This window comes from Haplochromis burtoni, unplaced genomic scaffold (genome assembly GCF_018398535.1).
Source record: "Haplochromis burtoni strain Fernald_Lab_line unplaced genomic scaffold, NCSU_Asbu1 Contig_201, whole genome shotgun sequence".
Taxonomy (NCBI): domain Eukaryota; kingdom Metazoa; phylum Chordata; class Actinopteri; order Cichliformes; family Cichlidae; genus Haplochromis; species Haplochromis burtoni.
The window spans coordinates 983736-1005691 of NW_024582562.1; the positions used below are offsets into that span (position 1 = coordinate 983736).

Below are 21956 nucleotides of genomic sequence, written 5' to 3' on the forward strand. Positions count from 1 at the left end.
AGGAAAAGTATGAATCCTTTTTTCCCTATTTCACTATTTTATATCTTTTATCAGCTGGAGCCCAAACTGTACACCGGCCCTGCATGTGGGACTCACAGCCCGATCTAAGCAGGCACATCTATGAAGACGACGCCCACCAGTGAGGCATCATCGGTCTGATCCAACACACTGACACGAAGGTAAGGCGTCCAAAAACAGTTCAGATGCTCCTGGTCATCACTAGTGTACAGTGTAGAGGACGTTGGTGCACTGACACTTGAAATGGGGATATTTCAGCCTTTTTTGCATTATGGTGTCATTTTACTCGCCAACCTGAGGAAGAGTGGTTGCAACTATAACAGAGGGATTTAAGAATGAAAGCAGAAAGAAAGGAAGGTGGACAAAACTAATGGGAGGATTGGGAAATAGGTATGAGGAGGAAAGCACGGCCCGATGCCAGAGGGTGATTAACGAGGATTCAGGACACCCGTTGTTAAAAAGAAAACTGGTAAACAAGACGTGGCGTGTTGATGGCGTGCGAGCTCTGAGGTGGAGCTGAAAAAGAACAACTGCAGTAAGAGGCAATTTTATGGCTATCAGATTAATTTGGTTCAAAGAGCAGATCGTCGGTCTGATCATCCAGGTAAACACAGACTGTCCCTGGCAGGTGGACAAACATTCACCAGTTCAGATAAATGTCCATTTAAAAAAAAAGCCTCGTGCTGCGTTTGAGAGTGAAAACCATTTATGGTGCTGATGAAGCAGGAGGCAGCAGGTAGATCTCATTATCAGCTCAGCAGGAGATAAGCTGAGAAAACAGGCTGATGACACAGAGCTGGACACAGTACTTCAACACTGTCCTCAATTCTAATTGAACAGCTGGATTAGACCCGGCGAGGCGGCTGGTTTGGGAAAAGATGAGGTAGGAGAGAGCGCACGGATACACAGCTGTGTCCAGCTGTGTCCAGCTGTGTCCAGCTGGGACACCACCCGATTTGTCATATTTGAGTTAATCTGAGAGTCAAAGGAAAAGAGAGCAGCTGAGGAGTGGATGATCTGTGACGAAACTAATCCTCATTACCTCTGACATCAAGGTGCTCTCATGTACAAGACAAAGGAAGTCACGCAGGAGCCGCGCGCGCACACACACACGCACGCGCAGAGCTCCATACTTTGGTCCTTTACTCAAACCAACAGAAAACCACCGAAAAGGATCAAAGTCAAATTTCATATGCTTAAAAAAATACACAACAGCAAATTTACTTACTGCGAATATTAGACGAGTGAAACTGTTAGAGCTCGTTGTCATTTCCATCATTTTATCGTTTAGACCACAAATAAAGTTGTGATTTACAAAGCCACTGCTGACTTTAGATGTAAATAAACGCAAAGATATTTCCTTTGAAAGATTCTTATTATTCAACATCGACATACATTCATAATATTAAAGATTTAAGTAGGAAAAAATGCAGTTTCGTGAGATCAAGTTTTCACCATTTCCTGGAGCAACGACTCCCTCTTGTGGCCAAAAGTATGAATAAAACGGCTGAACTTGAAGTTTCAGACACAACATGGAAACACACACAGCAGCAAAGACGACTCGTGTTGCTTTTTATTTGAGTTTTATTGTGAAACCTTTGATGTACTCTACACTGGAGTGCACAGGCCTTATCAAACATGCCCTGCATGCATCATCATCATCATCATCAAAAAAAAAAAAATCTACTGCTGCTCTAACAAAACATCTGAATGCACACAAAATGTGCAAAACTACAAATGATAATGTAAAAAAGTAAGAAAGCATTTCCCTGTACTATTTATATAGTTCTTTAAAAAACGCCGCCGCAGTATCCACAGGAGGGAAAACAAGTCACAACGAAACTCGATGCAAAGGTTAACAAGTTTAAAATGCTGATCGATGAGCCGGGAAAGACAATAAGACGAGATCCCGTCCTGCAGATGCTTCTGTGGATTCATTATCTTGTATATGCTTGAGCTGACTTTCCAGAAGAGTGGAGGAGAAAATGAACACACCGGGGAAAATACATGAGTGAAAGAAACAACAGCGAGCAGAGAAAAAGCAGACAGTCATCTGTAGCCATGAAAACAGAGCGCAGCAGAAACAAGAGCTGAAAAGGAGAAGCGGACTCGAGTGGCCCAATGTAGGTCAGGAGGCACAACGCCAGCATTGCTCCTCCTCCAAATCCTTCTAACCTCCCTTTCTCCTTCCTTCCTTCCCTCGCTCGTCCTTTCATGCAGAAACCTGAGGAAACACTGACAGAGCCCTCCCTCTCCTTCGTTTTCCTCCTCTCCTCATCTCCTTCCCTCTCATTTCCCTTCTACTCTTTACTCACCGCCATCATTTTTATAACTCCCCCTTCTGCATTTTTCCCGACTCCCCCGCCTCCCCTCATGCCTGACGGCCCTAAATCTGCAACATGTGGCCTTAATGGAAACCAGACCCTCACCCATTCTTCAGGCCTCTCCCTCGTAGACATAATTAGCTTTAACTCTGTTTAGCATTAAAAAAAAGCAATAGAGACATAAAAAGAGGACACAGTTGCTTTTCCACTCTCCACAGGCTGACACTGCAGATTTTATAAAAGACCTCGATAATTCTCGATAGCGCTCATAAAAAGGCGAATAAATCCTAACGCCGGCACCGGCCATATATCAGCACGTCTCCGCTGGGATCGTGTTTGTAGCGCTGCAGTCTGCAAGAGGCTGCGGCAGGAGGAGGGGAGGCTGGAGCCCAAGTGTCTGTGCAGGAAAAGAAAAGCTACGTGCTGCGGGTGGATGAGCGAACATGCATGCACAAATCAGTGCAGATACAAGCTGTTTTTGAGCTAATGTGTGTCATGTGTGCAGGAAAGGTCAGACATAATGGGCTCAGTGGGAAGCGGGCAAGTCATGGACACACAGCTGTCGAACATTCCTGCGCTGTTGGAGGACGAGCTCAACCTGCAGAGACGGCAAAGTGCAAACGATCTGTTCTAAACAGAAGAAACACTGTTGAAGCATCTTCATTAAAAAGCTTCTTATTAATGCAAGCAAACGTGTTTATGCTTCTAATATATGTGCTCGAAAGACTTGGTCTGCATTTACACTACAAATAATCCCCAAACGTCCTCAGTCCAGTTGGAATTGATGCAATCACACATTCCTGGTGAAAACTTATTTTAAAGAAAGGGGTTTTTTGGGGGGGGACCTTTTCAGACTTTTGGAAGGCACAGAGAGAGGCACAGTAGAAAAACCTGTGGCCGAGCTAAAGCTCCACAGGCGCTGAATTCACAATTTTTTTATCACGTCACACGAGCAGTGAAAGTTCTCCCAATGACTAACGGGCCCATCGTCAGCTTTTTCAAAGCTTCTTTTCCTCTAACGCCAAAAGTAAAAACTGGACGGCTGCACCAGATGAACGACGGACACCTGAACTCTCTCTTCGACTCGAGCGTCACACCCAGTCCTGCAGCGAGCGCTTGCAGTGCACCAAGGCCCTCGGTGTCTCTTTGTTCTGAAGAGTCCTGAGGATGGCATAGATTAGGACGAGGATGCACAGGATGAGCACCAGGGGAACGACCACCATAATCAGGGTCATGACCTTTGATTCATTGTCAGCCACAGCCACGACCACGTTCACATCTTTGTCCTCCTCTTCCTCTGTGCTGTCAGGCTTAGCGGTCTCCTCTCGCTCCGAGTTTGCGTCTCTGTCTGGCTCTTTGTGCTCGTCTTTGCCTCGGTCTGAAGGCTCGACCGGTTTGTCTTCCGGCTCGGCGTCTGCGTCGGGCTTCGGGTCGGGGACCCCCACGCAACCCATGAAGTCCTTCAGGATGGAGCGGGGATAGCCTTTGTCTGCTTCGGATCTGCGATTGTCAAATCTCCAGTAGTTGGTGCCTTTGTAGAAATAGGTGTAAGCTGCACGAGGAGAAGAAAGGAGACATTTTTGGGTCATCTTCACGTGATGCTGATTATACAGCATGCACAGTGCTGATGTTTGGGAGCAAGCCCCCCTCATGTGAATAGAGCCTTTCTGGCTGTAGACCATTATAGAGTCAGATCAATATCTGTACAGCTACAGCTAGCTCTCACAAACAAGGAAGAGGCTCCGTCCAAAGATACCAAAATAAATTCACTCATCGCATCTTATTAGTCAAATCATCAAAAACACGAACTTATGGTTTTCCAGGGCTACGTGCCGACCTCGCCGTGTTCAGCAGCGAACCTGCAGAGGCGAGCCGTGCAGATTAATCCTGTAACTGTATTTTGTAACTTGGTGCTATGAAAGAGTATTTCCCCCTCATGATTTTGCATTATTGTCACAATGTTTCAGATCATCAAACAAATTCTAATAACAGAAACTTTTTCAGAAGGTGGACTAATGAATAAAATCCTTTAAAAACAGTCTTTTCTAGTTACTCGGGTTACTTTTCTCTAATATTGTAAACGTGTTTGATGATCAGAAACGTACGAGTGCAACAAACATGCAAAAGAAAGAATCGCTGCACATTCAAAAAGTCGTGTGCAAAGACTCAGGAAAGATTTCTTTGCACACAGTGCGCCGCTTTGGTGACGGCCGGGCCTGACTGTATTAGTCAAGTCTGCCAAATTATTGGATAAAATAAAGCCAAAATGCAATGAATCCTTTGAAATCTGTCGCCTTCGTGCACTTATTCATGCAGCATGTTGTCAATAAGCACAGATTCCTCTCTGTGCTGCACAGGCTGCCTGCACAGCGTCTGGGTGGAGATGTGATCCGACTCTTACCGAGTGCATTCAGAGCTGCTCGGACACAAATCTCATTTCCAAAAGGAAGGACGGGCCAACCCACAGACCAGCGCTCTCCTTCCTCTCTCTGCTTTGTTGCTTCACTGCTTCCTCCAACCTTTCCTTCTTTCGCTCCCTCCCCCCTGCTGCTCTGTCAGGCTGTTCTCTTGCTTCCAACAGTGAAGGCGAAGCTTTTGATGTTTGTTGTGATTCTCATAAACCGAAGCTGTTGGATGTTCCCACTGCTAAAATAAAACCCGGGCAAATTGCTCAATTTAAACTCCTGACTTACCCCCATCATCGCTGAGGAAGGCTCCTTTGGGGGAGGGAGGGATCCTGCCCCATCTGCTAATTGGTTTGGGGAAGTCGCGGTCTGTGGTCCGTGTCTCCTCGTTGTATCGCCAGTACCTGCGAGACAATAAGACGTATTAAGATGTCTACGCGGCGTTAAAACCTCCGCGCTCCGTGTATCCGAATCATACCTGTCTCCAGAGAAGAAGTACGTGTGCCCGTTGGGCTCCCACCAGATCGCTGTGTCGATCCCGTGTGGAGGAACGCCTTTTCCATAGTGATATAAGGGCTGTGGGTACCCTGGCATCACGTCAGCCTCCCTGAACACCCAGAATCTGTCACCTGTAGGCACAGATGGAGACGACGCTTTGTCCAAAGAAACAAAAGCACACCGAGTCGAGCTTTCCCGCACAGCTCGTGTTTCTGACACGGCCAACAGAGGGAAAAACATAAGGCAACGGTAAATCTGAGGAGAAGAGAGGAAGATGAAAAGAAGCTCATGGTCAGCACACATGGTGCACATCAGCAGGTTTACTCACTCCAGAAGAAAAGCAGAAAAGACAGGCGAGGTTGAAATGGCATGCATACACACATTTTCCAACACTTCCATATGTGAGGGTTGACTCCTCTCCTAAGCCTAATCTTTGGACACACTTTCAGCCACTTTCCGCTTCTACTGCCAGGCTGCTGCGCTGCGCTCCAGGCCAATAAAATGTACTGAAGTGTCCGAGCCTGATCAGAAATCCTGAAAACGCACAGCAAAGCACCACAGCTGCTCACATCTGGAGCAGCGCAGTCAGAGGCTGATGTAAGCCCCTCCACCTCTTTCATGAGGCCGTCCGGGGCTCAGCTGGAGCCAATAACAGCTGCCACGCTGCACAGGCCTGTTCAAAACACCCAACGAACTCACAAACACACATTCATAAATGCAAACTCGGTGCCCTCGTTCAGTTTGCAGCAATCGTGCCGTAATGTTTTATTCTTTTGAGGGGAGTTTTTTCTTTTTCTGTGGTGTTTTAAACATTTTTTACTCAAATCCGTGTGATTCAGAACCTTGTAAATCAAGTTGTGCAGGAGACGAATGCAGAGTTTGCATCGAACAGTTCATGTTACGCTGCTCCTCAGAGAGGACGCGAGATGAGGAACTAAAGCATCGAGCAGGGAGCTAAACTAGAATAACGTCGAGGCGTAACGCACTCGCTGCTCAGCATGTGGGCGACACTTTGTGGAAGTGGCTGGTTTTATTTGGAATAAGCAGCTGTGACGTACCTTTAAAAAAGACAAACTTGCCGTCGTGACGTTCGTACGCTGCGTCAATGTCGGTGGGGAGACCGTTCCAGAATACAGATATCGGCATGGGGTAATTATCGAGGACGCGGTTCCTCCGAACCCGCCAGAACCAACGACCCTGCAAAAGCAAAACAACGATGCACGTCTTAGTTACTTTCCCTCGCATGACTCGAACGTTGCAGCTGTGAGCAAAGCCCTGTTTGTTTACCTTGAAGACAAACATCTCCCCCCTCAGCATGGTCACTGTATCAAAGTCTCCATCGCAGATGTCAGGGGGCTGGTTGTCTGGCAGCTTGGGAGGCCGAGGAGGAGGAGGGATGTCTTTCCGTGGAGTGACGGGTTCTGGCACAGGCGGGGATTGGGTGGTGGTGGAGGTAGGGAGGATGGGAGGCGAGGTGGGACCGGGGCTCGGTTCGGGTTGGGCAGGAGGATCCGGGTCGGCGTCCGTCGGGACGCGTGGGGCATCAGCTGGAGAATAAGTGGTGGGCTCTTCTTCTGGGACAGAAGGGGAGGTGGGGGAGTCGACGCTGGGTTCATCGTCAGGGGCGAGCGGAGAAGTAGGCGAAGCATCTGTGATGAGGGGAGGACCTTGGGGGGGAAAAGGAGGCAACAGGAAAGGCTCCAGTCTTAATGTCTAATGCCACACAGACATACTTTCTTTTATTCGCTTCCTTTCGACTAAATACTCTGCAGCAGAGCGAACGCAGTTTTCCATTTTGTGACCGACTGTCACTCTGCTGCTGCTCGTTGGAAAAATCTGCTGGTTGCTAAGAGAGGAAAACACACAGATAAAGTCAGTTATGCAATAGGTATCAGCTGATGGGCTCCAAATGCGTGGGTTACACTGGACCAAAGGCTTTGCTCGGAACATATCGAGGCCAGTATGTGAAGAAATCCACCGTCTGCAGCAAAACAACAAAAGCTCAGTGCTGCCAAATGAGAACCGAGGCCATCGCAGCACAAAGATACTGTCACCAGTTTTCTTCTTTTAAATTCAGCTGTGTTTCAGTGGAATAAAAACTTCACATTTACAAAGACGCTAGTCGGCCGCTATCCTCACAGGAAAACAGCGGGCGTGTCTGCGTCTCTGCACAAAGAAAGGAAAAAGCTCCAGGACGAGGCTGACTGCCCGCCGATGTTACAACATTTTTGGCTCCAAAGCAAAATACATCCCAAACCCAAAGATGTCAGCAGCATTCACTCGTAGCCAATCAGGAGGAAGCTGTGAGCAAACGCCATAATGAGCAGCATTTGGATTTATTCGGGTCGTGTGTCTGACCACACGGTAAACGGTCGCTCTTGCTTTAAGCTCAGTTTTGTAACAACCATCTCCAGCTCAGAGCGCTAAAAGCTCCGAGCTGTTACTCCGAGGCGGATTTATATAAAACAGCTGATGTGAGAGAATCAAACGTCCCGGGATGTAAAATCAAAACAAGCGTGAAACCTGCGGAAAATCCTCGTTTTTATCTAAAGCGAAAGAAATGCAAAGTTCATAAATCATCAAGTGTGAACAACTCACGTCTGTGGTTTTAATGCAGCGCGATACACCGACAAACGGCGTCTGTTAATCAACAACGCCATCTATTCAGGAGGAAGAAGATGGGCTCATCATAATGGAATGCATGACATTCTGCATCTGCTGCTTCCTGCATCCTCTGTAAGGATCCAGATGTGACGTGAGTGCGATGACTGACGTTTGGCTCGCTAACAGCGCAGCGATCAAAGCTCAGCATGGAAACAGAAGATGATGACACCCCTCTGAGGATGGTGAGCCCGACAACACGGACAATCAAGAATAGATGGAAAGGCTCTCGCTGCAGGGGTAGGGCAGATTTGAAATGTTAATCATGAAAGACAAAATAAAGTTTGGGGCATTTGCTTTTAGATTCAATAGTGTTTTTCAATAAATACTGCTAATATGCATTTAAGTAGCCCCAAACACTGCACTGGACCGCTGTGCAAGGCTTCACCATGAGGATAATCAGCATCATTTCTAGTAATATCCATAATTTCCAGAGCACTGTGGGGTTTCACATCTCTTCTGCATACAGAGATTTAGAAGCTCTGCAGCCCAAAGAAAAGAACATCTCATGCTGGTAGAAATAACTCTTTGTATCACCAAAGACATCCATAGAGCGCGTTCTTCTCACCATATATGTGCTGTATGCCTCTGATGTCATCCTCATGGAGCGTGAAGTTCTGTGTGTGGACCCACTGGTAGACAGGAGCCATTGTGGCTCTGGGGTTATCCGAATGCTGCAGACCCAGAGCGTGACCGAGCTCATGAACCGCAACCAGGAACAGATCTATACCTGCGAGAGAGACAGGCGTAGCTGTGGGTCATCTGCTTTGAGTGTGCACAACAAGGGAAATGCACATTGCTTTGTGGTTGGTGCGCACACAAACGAACACAAAAGGCACTGAGAGCTCTCGGCCCAAACATTTATCACTGCGGAGTCAAAGCGAGTCAGGTCACCGAGTACGACCGCATCCTTCCAGGTTGCCTCCCAGCTGATATCGACCAAAACGGCGACTGTTCAGAGATTAAGTTGAATTTCTCACATAAGCAGAAAAAAACAAACCCACTGACCTTTCGGGTTTTCGTTGTCCAGTGTCCAAGGCTCATCTGAATCAAAGTGCGTGTCCCCACCTATTCCCGGTCCGGGATAGTAGGCGTGGGCCAGAGACCCACCCTCGCCATCGAACAGTGACATATCACCATGGAAACCGGAGGCAAACAGCAGCAGGATATCGGCGAGCTTCGTCTGGCTGCTGTTGACGCCGTGTCCAGGTGGCAGCTCCTCAAAGGTGAGCGGCGTGACTCGTCTCCAAACACCGAAGGCTTTGCGGATCGCATCGTACGTCCGTTCCTCTCCCAGGGACGGGGGCATGTTTTGGTCCATTACACTGAAGTCAGAAGTAAAATCGTATCAGAGCTGCGGAGCACTTTGATTTATTGCAGTCTGATTGTTTAATTTGGTCTGGAAACCTGTAGGTGATGTGATCTTTGTCCCAGCGCTGCCCAGTCAGAACGTAGCGCTTCTTCCTGTCAAGCAGATCCTCGGGCTTTCTGTCAGGGAGGCCACAACGAGGCCGCCGCATGGCCCTGCACACACACACACACACACACACACACACACACACACAATAAAGGATTTCTCAGTTCCACATAAAGCTGGATGAGATTAGCTTTCTCATTCTCACCAGACAAACCTAGAAACGTGCACAGTCAGGCCCATAAATATTGGGACATCGACACAAGTCTAACATTTTGGGCTGTATGCACCAGCACAATGGGTTTCAAATGAAACGAACAAGATGTGCTTTAACTGCAGACTGTCAGCTTTTATTTGAGGGTGTTTACATCCAGGGCAGGTGAACGGTGTAGGAATTACAACAGTTTGCATATGTGCCTCCCACTTGTTAAGGGACCAAAAGTAATGGGACAATTGGCTTCTCAGCTGTTCCATGGCCAGGTGTGTGTTATTCCCTCATTACAATGAGCAGATAAAAGGTCCAGAGTTCATTTCAAGTGTGCTGTTTGCATCTGGAGCCTGTTGCTGTCAACTGCCAAGATGAGAGCCAAAGAGCTGTCACTATCAGTGACGCAAGCCATCATTAGGCTGAGAAAACAAAGCAAACCCATCAGAGAGACAGCAAAACCATCAGGCGTGGCCAAAACAACTGTTTGGAACATTCTCAAAAAGAAGGAACGCGCCGGTGAGCTCAGCAACACCAAAAGACCCGAAACAACTGCGGTGGACGACCGAAGAATCCTTCCCCTGGTGAAGAAAACATCCTTCACAACAGTTGGACAGATCAAGAACACTCTCCAGGAGGTGGTGCATGTGTGTCAACAATCAAGAGAAGACTCCACCAGTGTGAATACAGAGGGTTCACCACAAGATGTAAACCATTAGTGAGCCCCAAAAACAGGAAGGACAAATTAGAGTTTGCCAAACGACATCTAAAAAAGCCGTCACAGTTCTGGAACAACATCCTGTGGACAGACGAGACCAAGATCTACTCGTACCAGAGTGACGGGAAGAGAAGAGCATGGAGAAGGAAAGGAACTGCTCATGATCCTGAGCATACCTCATCGGTGAAGCATGGCGCTGGTGAAGCATGGCGCTGGAAGTGTCATGGCGTGGGCACGTATGGCTGGTTCTCTTGTATTTATTGATGATGTGACTGCTGACAAAAGCAGCACCATGAATTCTGAAGTGTTTCAGGCAATATTATCTGCTTATATTCGGCCAAATGCTTCAGAACTCATTGGACAGCGCTTCACAGTGCAGATGGACAACGACCCAAAGCAAACTGCAAAAGCAACCAAAGAGTCTTTGAAGGGAAAGAAGTGGACTGTTTTGCAATGGCCAAGTCAATCACCTGACCTGAATCCGACTGAGCATTTCACGTGCTGAAGACAAAACTGAAGGGAAATGTATTAAAGTATTAAAAAGTGGTTCTTATTCTGTCCCATTACCCTGCCCTGGATGTAAACACCCTCAAATAAAAGCTGACAGTCTGCAGTTAAAGCACATCTTGTTCGTTTCATTTGAAACCCATTGTGCTGGTGCATACAGCCCAAAATGTTAGACTTGTGTCGATGTCCCGATATTTATGGGCCTGACTGTATATCGATGCAGCTCTTGGGAACTTTTGGAAACATTCCACAGCCGGCTGCTGTAACCTGGACTTTTCAGCAAAGTGTGGGCGGTGTTGTGGCGGTTTGCACCATTAATTCACAGTCAGAGTTCAAATCCAGTCTCTTGTCTGTGGAGTTTGCATGTTCCCTTTGCATGATAGTGGGTATAAGGGGCTAGGTTTATTGGCAGTCCTAAATTATACCCTCCCCTCTTACCCTACGATACCCGGGACAGGCTCCAACCCTCTGCCACTGTAAATTGGATAAGTGGAAGAAGATGCAGATGTATCCCTCAGTTTCCAGGCTTTATGAACAGCTAATCTAAGATGCAGGTCTTTGTAGTTTCACTACAAATCTACCACATAGACAAACTGACAGTCTTCACACTTGACAAGAAAACCACAAACAGTGTTTCCAGCCGAGAATTAGCAGTAAAATTATTTTGAAAATCTTTGAAGGAAAAGCCAATGCTCGTATTTGTGCCTGGAACTGTCATTCCATCACACACACACACACACACACACACACACAGCAAATGAATAGAAAAAAAAAGTCTATACAATATCCCTGAGCTCTCTTTGTGGTCACTCTTCTCAGCACGACAGATAAAGAGCTTACGCGAGCGTAGCAGAGTCCACCTTCCCGGTCACCTCCAGTCCATACAAGCGCTGCATGTCGCTGATAGCTTTGGACATAATCTGAGCCGACTGCATGGTGGACATCTGCCTGCTGGCTTGAGACAGGTAGCCGAATTTACGGAGCCATGCCTGCGTGGAAGGAAAATAGAAGAGGTCGTCAGGTTTCCTTAAGATAGCAGGTCTCTGTGCTTGTGCATGGTGTATACATGAGCGTGACAGCCCCAGCTGTTGGAAGAGCAGCATCTGAGGAGTCGGGAGGAAAGAGAAAGTAGAAACAAACCAGATGGCTTGCATTAATACCAGGACATTCCTGCTCCTGCGTTCCTGCGGTGACAGAAACGGGAAAACTGACATTAAATAAATTGCACGTCAGTCCTGTGGGTACACCAGCTAAACCTATAGCTCTGCATGAGTGCCTGAGGTGCCTGCTGAAAGAAGCGTCACATGTTGTGAATTATTCTTCTTCGTTTCATGTTTGATGGCACTGAAACTGAGCCACGAAGTCACAGAACAGGCAAAACAGGATGATGGCTCCAGATGGGTGGGGGGAGGGTCCTGATGTTAGGTAACATGTGCCTCAGCAGGAGAACACGAAAAAAACCACATGCAACGCGGCTTCATGCGTGCGCACTGAGACAGAAAATCCTTAGAGGGTCTTTGCTAGCAGGACAAATCTTAACCAATCAAATGTGTCGTTATGAAGCCGGACGGGCCAAACCTGCCAGAGAGAAACTTTCCTACAGCAGTGTGGTTTACGTGACAGGTTTGAATAATGTCCCTATTAAACATTTAAAAGCAGAGCTTAAAAACACATTTAATTAGCCTTCGTGTTGTGTTTGGTGGATAAACTCACTAATAAATAATCACAGGTAACACAACACATCAAAGTCATCTCCAGGTGAGTTTCAAACTTTTACAATGACAGTTTCACTCTGCGGTCTGAAGATGCCGCTTCAGACACATTGTTACCACTCAAAGGAAACACTCGGGTCTAATCGTTTCCTTGTTGACGGACGTCGGTCACACCTGCAGAGCTGTTATCTGGAAAGAGGACAAAGGTCAAACGAGCTCCCGCTGTAATCTGTAATTCTGCAGTGAGACTGTTGAAAGCAGGATGATTCGTTTCAATGTGCAGCAACAACGCTTTAAATAACAACATGGCAGTCTCTCCCCTACGGAGCCTTCAGCGTACCTCGGCGCTGAAGCGTTCTTCCTCTGGGTCATCTGGCACCGCGCTGCACAAGACCAGGGAGAGTAAGGACGCGGACGTGATGATCTGAGCCCAGGTTTGTTGGGATGTCATCCTTCCCTCGGACGCAAAGACTTGTTGAATGGCAAATATCAAACCAAGCCGCTTCCTCCGACAAGCAGATGCTTTTACATTTAACTCCTGCGGAAAGTGATCTATCGGGCCATTATTGTTCAGCTGAGAAACTTAAGGCACATTTAAAAGCCCGAGAAAACAAAGTGTTTCTACTCCATTCTTGGTCGATCCGGGACAGCTTCCCTCACGGAGCATCCAAGTGTTTGTTTCCTCATACGGAGCTGATGCAGCAGAAGTCCTTGCCCCTTTCTGACGGTCACAATGGCTGATCGGCAGCTGAGGAGAAATCCTGCTGAAAGTCACAACTTCAAGCGTCCGAGCACCGAAATGAGCGCATGAAAAGTAAAGTACTTGTTGCGCTGTTTCTGGGGTTACTGCAAAAACCGACCGCAGTAACCCCCCAAAAATCAACCCGAGGGAGAAACTTCACTTTCCCCGCTGCAGAAATCGACTTCTTTACGTTTTAACCGCGCAGCATGCCTGAGCCCATCATCGGACAAAAGAATCCGCCATAAAATATCTGTTACCGACTTCCTGTTAAGACCTCCCCCTCATGGCTCAACAAACCTGACCCCAACAAAAGGCCACACAAGGTAATGGTCAGTCTGCCCTCTGCTGCTGTGAATGGGACGCTGCAGCAGGTCCACGTGACCACAGCCATTTATTTAACTATAGAAAAATCTTCATGTAAAACACGCGTCGTGTTATTTCAAGTCCTCAAAATAAAACGATTAAAATTCGCTTTTTCTTTAACAAAATTTCCAGACACTAGAGTGACGCGCAGTGACGTCACAGATATTTGAAGCTACGGGACAGTTTCATCTCATCTCCATACAATTTGCTGCCTTCATTAATCGAGTTACGGAGAAAATTAGACATTGAAATATCCAATATTGCATTTCTAATGTTAGGCTTTCCTAACAACACTGTTGCTTTCGTTAATGATGAGCCCACATGTGTCTGGATCTCAGTTTATGCTCACGAGGCATCATCTTAGATGAAACTTGATTTTTGCTTACAGGTCACCAGTTCCTTCTGCAGCCATGCTTTCCTCAGCTGACACCCACAGTCTGTGAGAACACTTGTTACGGTCGTCATAATAATAAAACAAAGGAAAAAAAAAAATGCACGTTTTAATGTTTTATTTGTGCTGCCAGCAGCATTGTCATCACTGCTCCTCTATTTTCGCTAGCCTCTTTCTGCCAGCCTTGGCCACAGTGATGAGGATGATGAGGAAGAAGCCGAGAGTCCACACAGCTGCTACGGGCAGCACCACCGCCAACAGTACGCCTGAAACAAATGTGAAATTTAAAGAGAATGAAGGGACACGTTTCTCATTAGCAGAAACCTGCTGATGCTACAGGAGCAGCAGGCAGAGTGTAAAGATTGATAGAGAAACAGGAGCTTACTGGACTGAGATCTGTCTGGTACTTCGATCCTGATGGGGCCATAGGTGAGGAGACCCTGAGCGGGGTCTGCACTCACTGCTTCTCTCTTACTGATCGAGTTACAATTCTGAAAAAGAATGATGCTCCTGAGAAAAGTCAAAGATGATGAGACGGTAAAAACGATGCACTTCATCGTGTCCACACACTCCTAAATCGCCCTCAATAATAATAGCAGCAGCTCACGGGAATGCAGGACTCGTGGTCGTCCAGGTCACACAGCTGTACGGTGCAGTGCAGGTAGAGGTCGTGGGGATGTGCTGAGAAGCGAAACATGTCGAAGCTGTAGCGGACAGTGGACTTCTGCCCATTACGTCCAGACTGTCCCTCGGTTATATTAAGGAAGGAAACCGTTTGGTCCTTCACACACCTGGGATGAGAGAAGTCACTGGATGTGAGGAGTTCATCGTTCACGTGCCAAAAAACAACAAAGAGAAGTTCTGACCCATTCTGAAGCAGGAAGTGAACAGATCCCTCTGTAGAGTTCGGCTGGGGATACTGTGTGGCCCAGCACTCGTTTACTCGGAGCAGAAATAAATCTGCAGGCTCCATCATTGTAACCTCGACATATACCTGTGCAAAACAAAACAATTAGCTTTAATTAATATTTGGTTCTTCAGAAGGCACTTAAACCAAGACGATTTTCTAAGAATGAATGTCAAAATTCCCAATCTTCTGATTTGATTCTTTGATGGCAGAGAAAGGATTGACCTGCTAATCCCAGTTGAGGTCATCTCTAATGGGAGCGCGTGCTTACAAAGGCAACAAAGTCAAAGCCACCATCAGTGTGTAGAACATTAGCTGGGACTAATTTCACCCCGAGCATAAACTCGGCTAAACGTTTCGTCCCTTTAAACCTCATTTTCAGCATTTAGCCTGAACGGTCAAACGCGTGGTTCTCCAACTCGGTGCTGGGAACCAGTTGTGGACAACAGAGCCACACAGGTGAGGTGTGGAGGACCAGAAATATGGTTTTCGTCCAAAAGCCCTGAGCAACCCCTCATTTCTTGATATTTTGTTAGGAAAATAGGACAGATTTATTGAAACGTGCAAACACAAATGGAAACATTTGAGGCAAAGAGAGTTTCTACATCGTCAACCAACCTTCTTCAAGGACATTCAGAGCTGCTCTTTGGATGCTGGCTGCCTTTTGTTCCATTGCTTCAGTAATATTAAGATCTGGAGGCCAATCACCAACTAACCATGTATACTGTCACTGCATTTGCAGTCCTTGGATTCATGTTGAAAAATGGAGCTGCTGCCAATCACAAGCTTTGCAGATGATAATGTAAATCTGATGGTACTTTTCATATCGTTAACGACTTTGACAAGATCATCAATACTACTGAAACCCAAACCATAACAGCCTCCGTGCTTCACAGATGACTTGAGACATCCTGGTGTGCTGCTCTGACCTCGTCTGTAGATACTGATGATATTTGGATGCATCGCTCCGTGATGCCTGTTGCTACCGTTCGTGTACCTTGGCACACCTCAGGTTTTCCCTCCCTTGTAAATGCCTTCATGACAGCCGCTCTACCACTGAGACCACAGAGGTAAACGGTTCATGAATTACTCAGCTGAAGAACCAGATGCTTCTCTCAGGTCTTCACTGGATTCCCCCATTTTTTAAGGACATGACTTTCATGTATTGTTCATCTGCTGCAGATATCTGTCTTTTAGCCCGGCCAACTCGTTGTGTCCACCTCAACACACACACACACACACACACACACACACTTTCTGAGTTTGAGGTGACCCTGCACACCACCTCCCCCTTTACCAGGGCGTTGGTGTTGTGTGTCCAGGTGAGATGGAAGGCGACGTGGGTGCCCAGAAACCTGAAGGTGGAGACAGATTCCACCACTTATAGTGGGACCGGTCTGTGCCTCCTGAAGTCCATTATGAGTTCATTCAGCTTCAGGCTGTTTTCTAAACACCAGCGGGACAGGTTCTCTACTTGCGCCCTGTACGCAGTCTCATCTGCATCAGAGATGAGCCCAGCCACGGCCATGTCATGGTCAAGCATGCCAATGAAACCCGCGTGATGTTTGCCATTTATTCCTGTTTTCTACCATCTATATTGCATTCTGGCACCGTTGGTGTGGAGCACCCACAATTCTAGTGTACATGTACAATGACAGTAAAGGGCTAATCTATTGCATTTGAACCAGGGCCCATCAGCATTGTAACCTGTGCATAATCAAACTGCTCTTGGGCAGCTTCTGTCCAAGATAACAGATCAGCATTTACAAAACCACCACCCAACAGTCTTGGAAAATGGCACCACCATTGCAGCTGGCATCATGAGTCAGACCGTGGTCAGGCGGGCAACAGTGCTGAGGATCTGTAGTCCTCTGTATCAAACAGACTGATTTTAGCACTAAACCCTTCTACTTGTTGCCATCAGATATGAACAAAACCCTATTAATCAATCAGAGTAATATTTCTACAGCCCTGAGTGCACGTTGACTAGCACTACATGTACCTGCTTAGCTCAGGTGTTGCATAAAGGCAGGCTGCAGCACAGCACAGGTGAATTTGAAACCTGCTGCAAAGAACCAAAAGTCCATCCTTGTGTCAAAGCATCAGTTTCATCTGTGACTGGTTAAAATCTTAACCCACCTTGTCTCGGAGTTCAATGGTTGGAGAGCTTGTGTAAGGTTTAGTGTAAGTGTGGTCTGTGTACAACATCATCCGTATCTTGGCTTCAAGTTCATCTACTCGCATCACCGTCTCGCTGCACGTAAACAGAAGAAAGTCAAGAAAGGCGGGTTGTTTGGTGGCTCTGAATACTCAATGGACAGAAAATCATTAACTCATTGCAAAGACTTCAGCAGACGGGTTTCAGAGGTCCATCAATTGAACAGACTTATTACAATGCTCAAAGGCAGCTTAAATAAAAAGTACCATGAATGGAAAAGATGCGTTTATTTCGCCTCTCACCTGGAGATTGGTGAAACTGAAAAAGGCAGACTGACTCTTCTGATGAATGGATACATGCACGTGAAATCCATCCTGATAACTGGATCTCTAATGATGTTTCCAGTAACCCGAGGGTCTGACCTCACACTCAGGGAAAACCAGATGTGAGTTACATTTTTCTGTAAGGGGACAATAAAAGAAACAAAACATTGAGGTGCTCATCCTTTTCTAGGCTGGCGCAGACATTAAAGGAATTGTGCTCGAGCTGCACCTCAAACGGCAGTCCTCCACAGGTCACGTATTTGTGTTTGGAGACCCTGAACACGTAGTACGGGACGCCGTCGATGTGCTCTCTCTTAGCACCACAAGATTTGTTTGGCAAGTGAAGCGATTCCAGCGGCACGCCGTGATACTCGAAAAAAGCTTCCGCTGCTCTGATTGCTACGTGGTCTTTCCCACACATAACCTTGAGATGTGCATCTGTAAGAAGCAAACGTCAGCGAGTCTCTAACGTAAACACGGTATCAAAGGAAACGGCTCAGTTGTTGAATCGCATCCATCTGAGATTCCAGTTTGTTCGTGTAAATGAGAAGTTTGATGCACACAAAGGTTAGCCATGGAGTCCCACAAGGCTTGTGCTAGGACCAGAGATGGGCTGTAATCAGATTACTTTTTTCAAGTAACGAGTAAAGTAAGGGATTACTATTGCAAAAACGGTAATTAGATTACCGTTACTTTCCCGTAGGAACGCTGCGTTACTGCGTTACTAAAACCGTGATTTTTTGCGAGAATGTCTCATGACAGTGACGTAAGCGAGTGCGACGTTCGTGACAACAGCTGTGTGCAGATCAACAATGGATCACATATCGAGTGCAGAGAGAGTATGAGCGTGCAGCGTTTAAAGCGTGGAAGTACTGACCTTACTTTGAGTTTGATTCCATAAAAAGTGACAAAAACATGAGTGTCCGCTGTGCGTGGGAAGAAAACTTCTTTTTACAGCGAAAAAACCCCTAAACTTCCAACAAGCACCGAGTAGCTACGACGTAATGGGAAACTCACAGAGAAACTCGCGGATTCTTCCACTGACCGCGGCACACCTGCACCAGGGTAACCCTCCGCCTACCCCACTCCTGCTTTACAGGTGAAAATAGAGCAACAGGACCGCTGAGTCTTTGACTTTATTTATTTTCTGCTGTGTTTTACTTGCATCTATTTGAAAGACTGAGTGTAAACACAAAAAATATTTTATTTTATGTGCTGGAATGTGCAGAAAATAGGTTTAAATGTTAAACTAATTTCTTCCAGTCAGAGAATGTTGCATGATAATTAAATTTTTGCTTGATGCATAAAGTTAAAAGATTAAAACTAATAAAACAAGTTTTAAAAAGAGACTTTTCCATTCTGATTACATTTTGTATGATGGATTATGCAGAAAAAGTAGAATTGGGCTGAAAGATCTATCGCTTTATCACCTTTCAGGTTGTAAATCGTGTTTTTAAAAAGTAACTAAGTAACTAAGTAATTAATTACTTTTGAAAATAAGTAATCAGTAAAGTAACGGGATTACTTTTTTGGGGGAAGTAATCAGTAATTAGTTACTGATTACTTTTTTCAAGTAACTTGACCAACTGGCCAGACCACTACAGTTCGCATTAAACAACCTCCCATTAGACAATATTATTAGAAAACACTGCACACACTGAAACAAAATGACATCAGTTGTCTCAAAGGCCTGGATGAACTTATTTGTATTCCATCGTTTCCATTTTACTTCTCATCGTTTTTAAAACTAGTTTTCATTGCAGTTGGTTTAAATGTCTTCTTACACCAAGCTTTCGTTAACTGTAATAACCTGGGTTATATCCCACCTCTTGAAACACGTCAGATGACAGGCAGCCCTGTCATTGTTTGCTAGTTACAAATGTGACTGTGCCTCAAGTTTCTAGTAGAAAATTAGGAAAAAAGTTTTTCCACATCAAACCATAATTTGACTGAAGATTTCTTAGGGGGCAGTACGCAGTACTCTAAAACACCAGGTAAAAATGAGCACACCTTCAGAAGATTAGATTAATTAACATCAGGCTTTGCTGAATGAGATGGCAAGAAACATCACAGGTATTGAATTTGCTACATAAGAAAACACGAGCCTGCGATCAGGAGAAGCACCGTTAACAATGCGGTCAGAAAAAGAAGCATCTACACTAGTCGGGAGAAAGCTGTGGGTGGGTTGTTGCATATCAGCATTTTAAAGTAGAAGAACCGGGGGGGAAAGAGATCCAAGTTTGTGGCAGTAACAGATGGAGAAGCAGAAGACAGAAGGGTACTGCAGAGTGAAACGTGGTGGAGGAAATGTTTAAATCTGGGCTCGTTTGGGCTACTCTTAAGTTGTTCGTCCTTCAGAGACACTCCACCCTCTGGTTTGCTTGTTTGTGGATAAGGATTCATACACAGCAGTGGGATAATGAGCCCAAACACACCTCAGTCTTTGTGAAATTGGACTGTCACGGGCTGCCCTCCAAAAACACAAAACACTACATATTCATGTTGGAACAAGACATGGAAGTGGGTATAAGAGGACTTGCAGAACAGTGTCAGTGCAGCTAAATGCATGCCATCACAATGACAAGCTTTGAAATAATATTCTAAGAGATATTAGCACCGGGATCAAGCTGAGAAGCTGATCTTAGACAAGTATACATTTTTGTACTTGTTATGATTTAATCTCCAATTCTAAAGCCCTAAACACAATCAGCCCAACTCAGCATAATTCTGGGGTGCATTCAGTTTCTCTTTGACAAAACTGATGATGAAATGCATTGAAATAAAAGAAAAGACAGGAGAGCCTACTTCGGTCACACTTGTCAGCATAAAAGCCGAGAGCACATTTGCAGCTCCTCTGGTCTTTAGACAGGACGCATCTTGTGGGGTCGGTGCAATGCTCCACACTGCAGGTTCCTTAGAAAGGACACAGTAAACGAACTTGATAAATCTCCACGCTGAAACACATCTCACATTTTTTTAACCTTCTTACCCTCAACCCCGTCCAACGTGAACCCGAGGAAAAGCAGCAGAGCCACGGGAAGCTATTTTGGAGGAAGGATATTTCCGCTTTTACTCTTTTTTATCCATCTTTCTTTTTTACACGAAAGGACAATAAAGCTGTGGATGTTTCACCCGGGCCTACCTTCAAGCCGGTTAAGCTCATTGCAGTAACGATTTGTGGGTGTATGCAGGACACGCTGGCGTTATATTTGCAGTCAAACAAGACGTCCTTCTCCGCTCCGTCGTTACTTCACCTGCCGGTCCCCAATCAGGAACACCTGCTGTGTTTTTCCGTGGAGGGTTTTGGAGCTTTAACCCCGCTGTTTGAACCCCGCGAATTAATTCGGCTAAATATGTCATGTTTAAAGTATCAAATAAGTTTGAACACTCAGCCCCACCACGTCGATCTCCTGCGTTTTATTGATTAACATAAATAATATTCTGATAATTGATTATATTTACATTTTATAGTTTCACGGTTTCCCTTAAAACAAAGGGAAAGAAAATAAAAAGAGGCAAAACACAAACATCTTTTTTTAGTTCCTTCGTGGATGTGCTGACAAAATTGGTTTTATATATCAAGAGGTTTCCAGCAGAGGGCGCTATTGCCGCCTCAAAATAGTTCCGTGCTTCGTCCATCACCGTTTACAGCAGTGGTTCCCAAACTTTTTTTGCTGGGCCCCTTTGTTTTACCAGAAAAATGTTCGCCCCCCCCCACCCTACGCGCGTGCCCATGCACACGCACAAACACATCCTCCACCCACACGCGCCCATCTTTTGCTCCATTGCGGTTTATTTCACACCTCAAACATTTAGTAAACAATGAAGCAAATACAAGTAACCTGCAATAAATTACAGGTAGTAATAAAATAAACTACTAACTCTTTTACGCTGCGTCCGCACCTACACGGGTGTTTTTGAACACGCAGCTGTTTCGTCCACGTAAACGGCGTTTCGAATCACCGAAAACGGAGATTTTCAAAAACTCCTTTTTTGCGTTTAACGTGTGGACGAGGAATACAGAGTTCGCACGGTCAAAGGTATGAGCCTTTTTCACGTCACGCTGTGGCCACGTTATTGTTTACATGAGATGAATCGCAGAATGATACAAAATGCTGTTAGTCTGACTGTCTGCAGGTTTTGCAGGCAGTTACTGTCCCTCCACTTACAAAGGCAGAGGCGTCATGGTGTCATTATTTTACTGTAGTTGTTTTTATCCTGTGTAATAATGTTCAACATTGCTGTCAATACATTTTTGAAAATGTTGGTGAAGCCAAAGGGAAGATTGGCTTCACCATATTTTCTAGTCTTTGGCTTAGAATGAAGTTGGTTTGGAAACATATTCAGCGATGCTTCATCTCCTGCTTTGCGTTTCTGTGGGCGCCCCGTGCTAGCAGTGTCCAAGCGTTTTGTTTTGATCCCCCCCCGCCGCTAGGGGGCGGGCCCCACACTTTGGGAAGGTCTGGTTTACAGTATGCGTAGCAGTCACTCAGGTGACTTAAAGTTCGGCTCTCCACTAAAGTAAAGACTTTGAGCCAGATGCATCTGGACACTGGAAAATCACTAAAACCACTTTGATTCCATATTTGGACCACTGCGGGTACAGAAGG

At 45.9% G+C, this 21956-nt stretch overlaps 2 protein-coding genes across 4 annotated transcripts; both read right to left on the minus strand.

The window, feature by feature from the left end:
- Positions 1 to 1584: 1584 nt before the first annotated feature.
- On the minus strand, positions 1585 to 13444 carry mmp15a (matrix metallopeptidase 15a). 3 transcript variants are annotated; one of them, XM_042226221.1, is made up of 10 exons: positions 11911 to 13443; positions 11591 to 11739; positions 9314 to 9430; positions 8915 to 9231; positions 8475 to 8636; positions 6533 to 6912; positions 6304 to 6442; positions 5226 to 5376; positions 5036 to 5151; positions 1585 to 3894 (listed from the first exon to the last, which is right to left on the minus strand). In XM_042226221.1, the coding sequence occupies exons 1-10, from the start codon at positions 11962 to 11964 to the stop codon at positions 3434 to 3436; spliced, it is 2046 nt and encodes a 681-aa protein (XP_042082155.1). In that variant the 5' UTR covers positions 11965 to 13443; the 3' UTR covers positions 1585 to 3433. The 3 variants fall into 3 exon arrangements, with proteins under 3 accessions (XP_042082155.1, XP_005935847.1, XP_042082154.1); XM_005935785.3 differs by having other exon boundaries at positions 12803 to 13442; XM_042226220.1 differs by having other exon boundaries at positions 11591 to 13444.
- Positions 13445 to 14061: 617 nt separating this feature from the next.
- Positions 14062 to 21094, minus strand: zpd (zona pellucida glycoprotein d). The gene is made up of 10 exons (XM_005935784.3): positions 20489 to 21094; positions 20336 to 20387; positions 20152 to 20259; positions 17576 to 17784; positions 17326 to 17483; positions 17005 to 17119; positions 14825 to 14952; positions 14566 to 14749; positions 14344 to 14449; positions 14062 to 14224 (listed from the first exon to the last, which is right to left on the minus strand). The coding sequence occupies exons 1-10, from the start codon at positions 20507 to 20509 to the stop codon at positions 14103 to 14105; spliced, it is 1203 nt and encodes a 400-aa protein (XP_005935846.1). The 5' UTR covers positions 20510 to 21094; the 3' UTR covers positions 14062 to 14102.
- Positions 21095 to 21956: the final 862 nt, after the last annotated feature.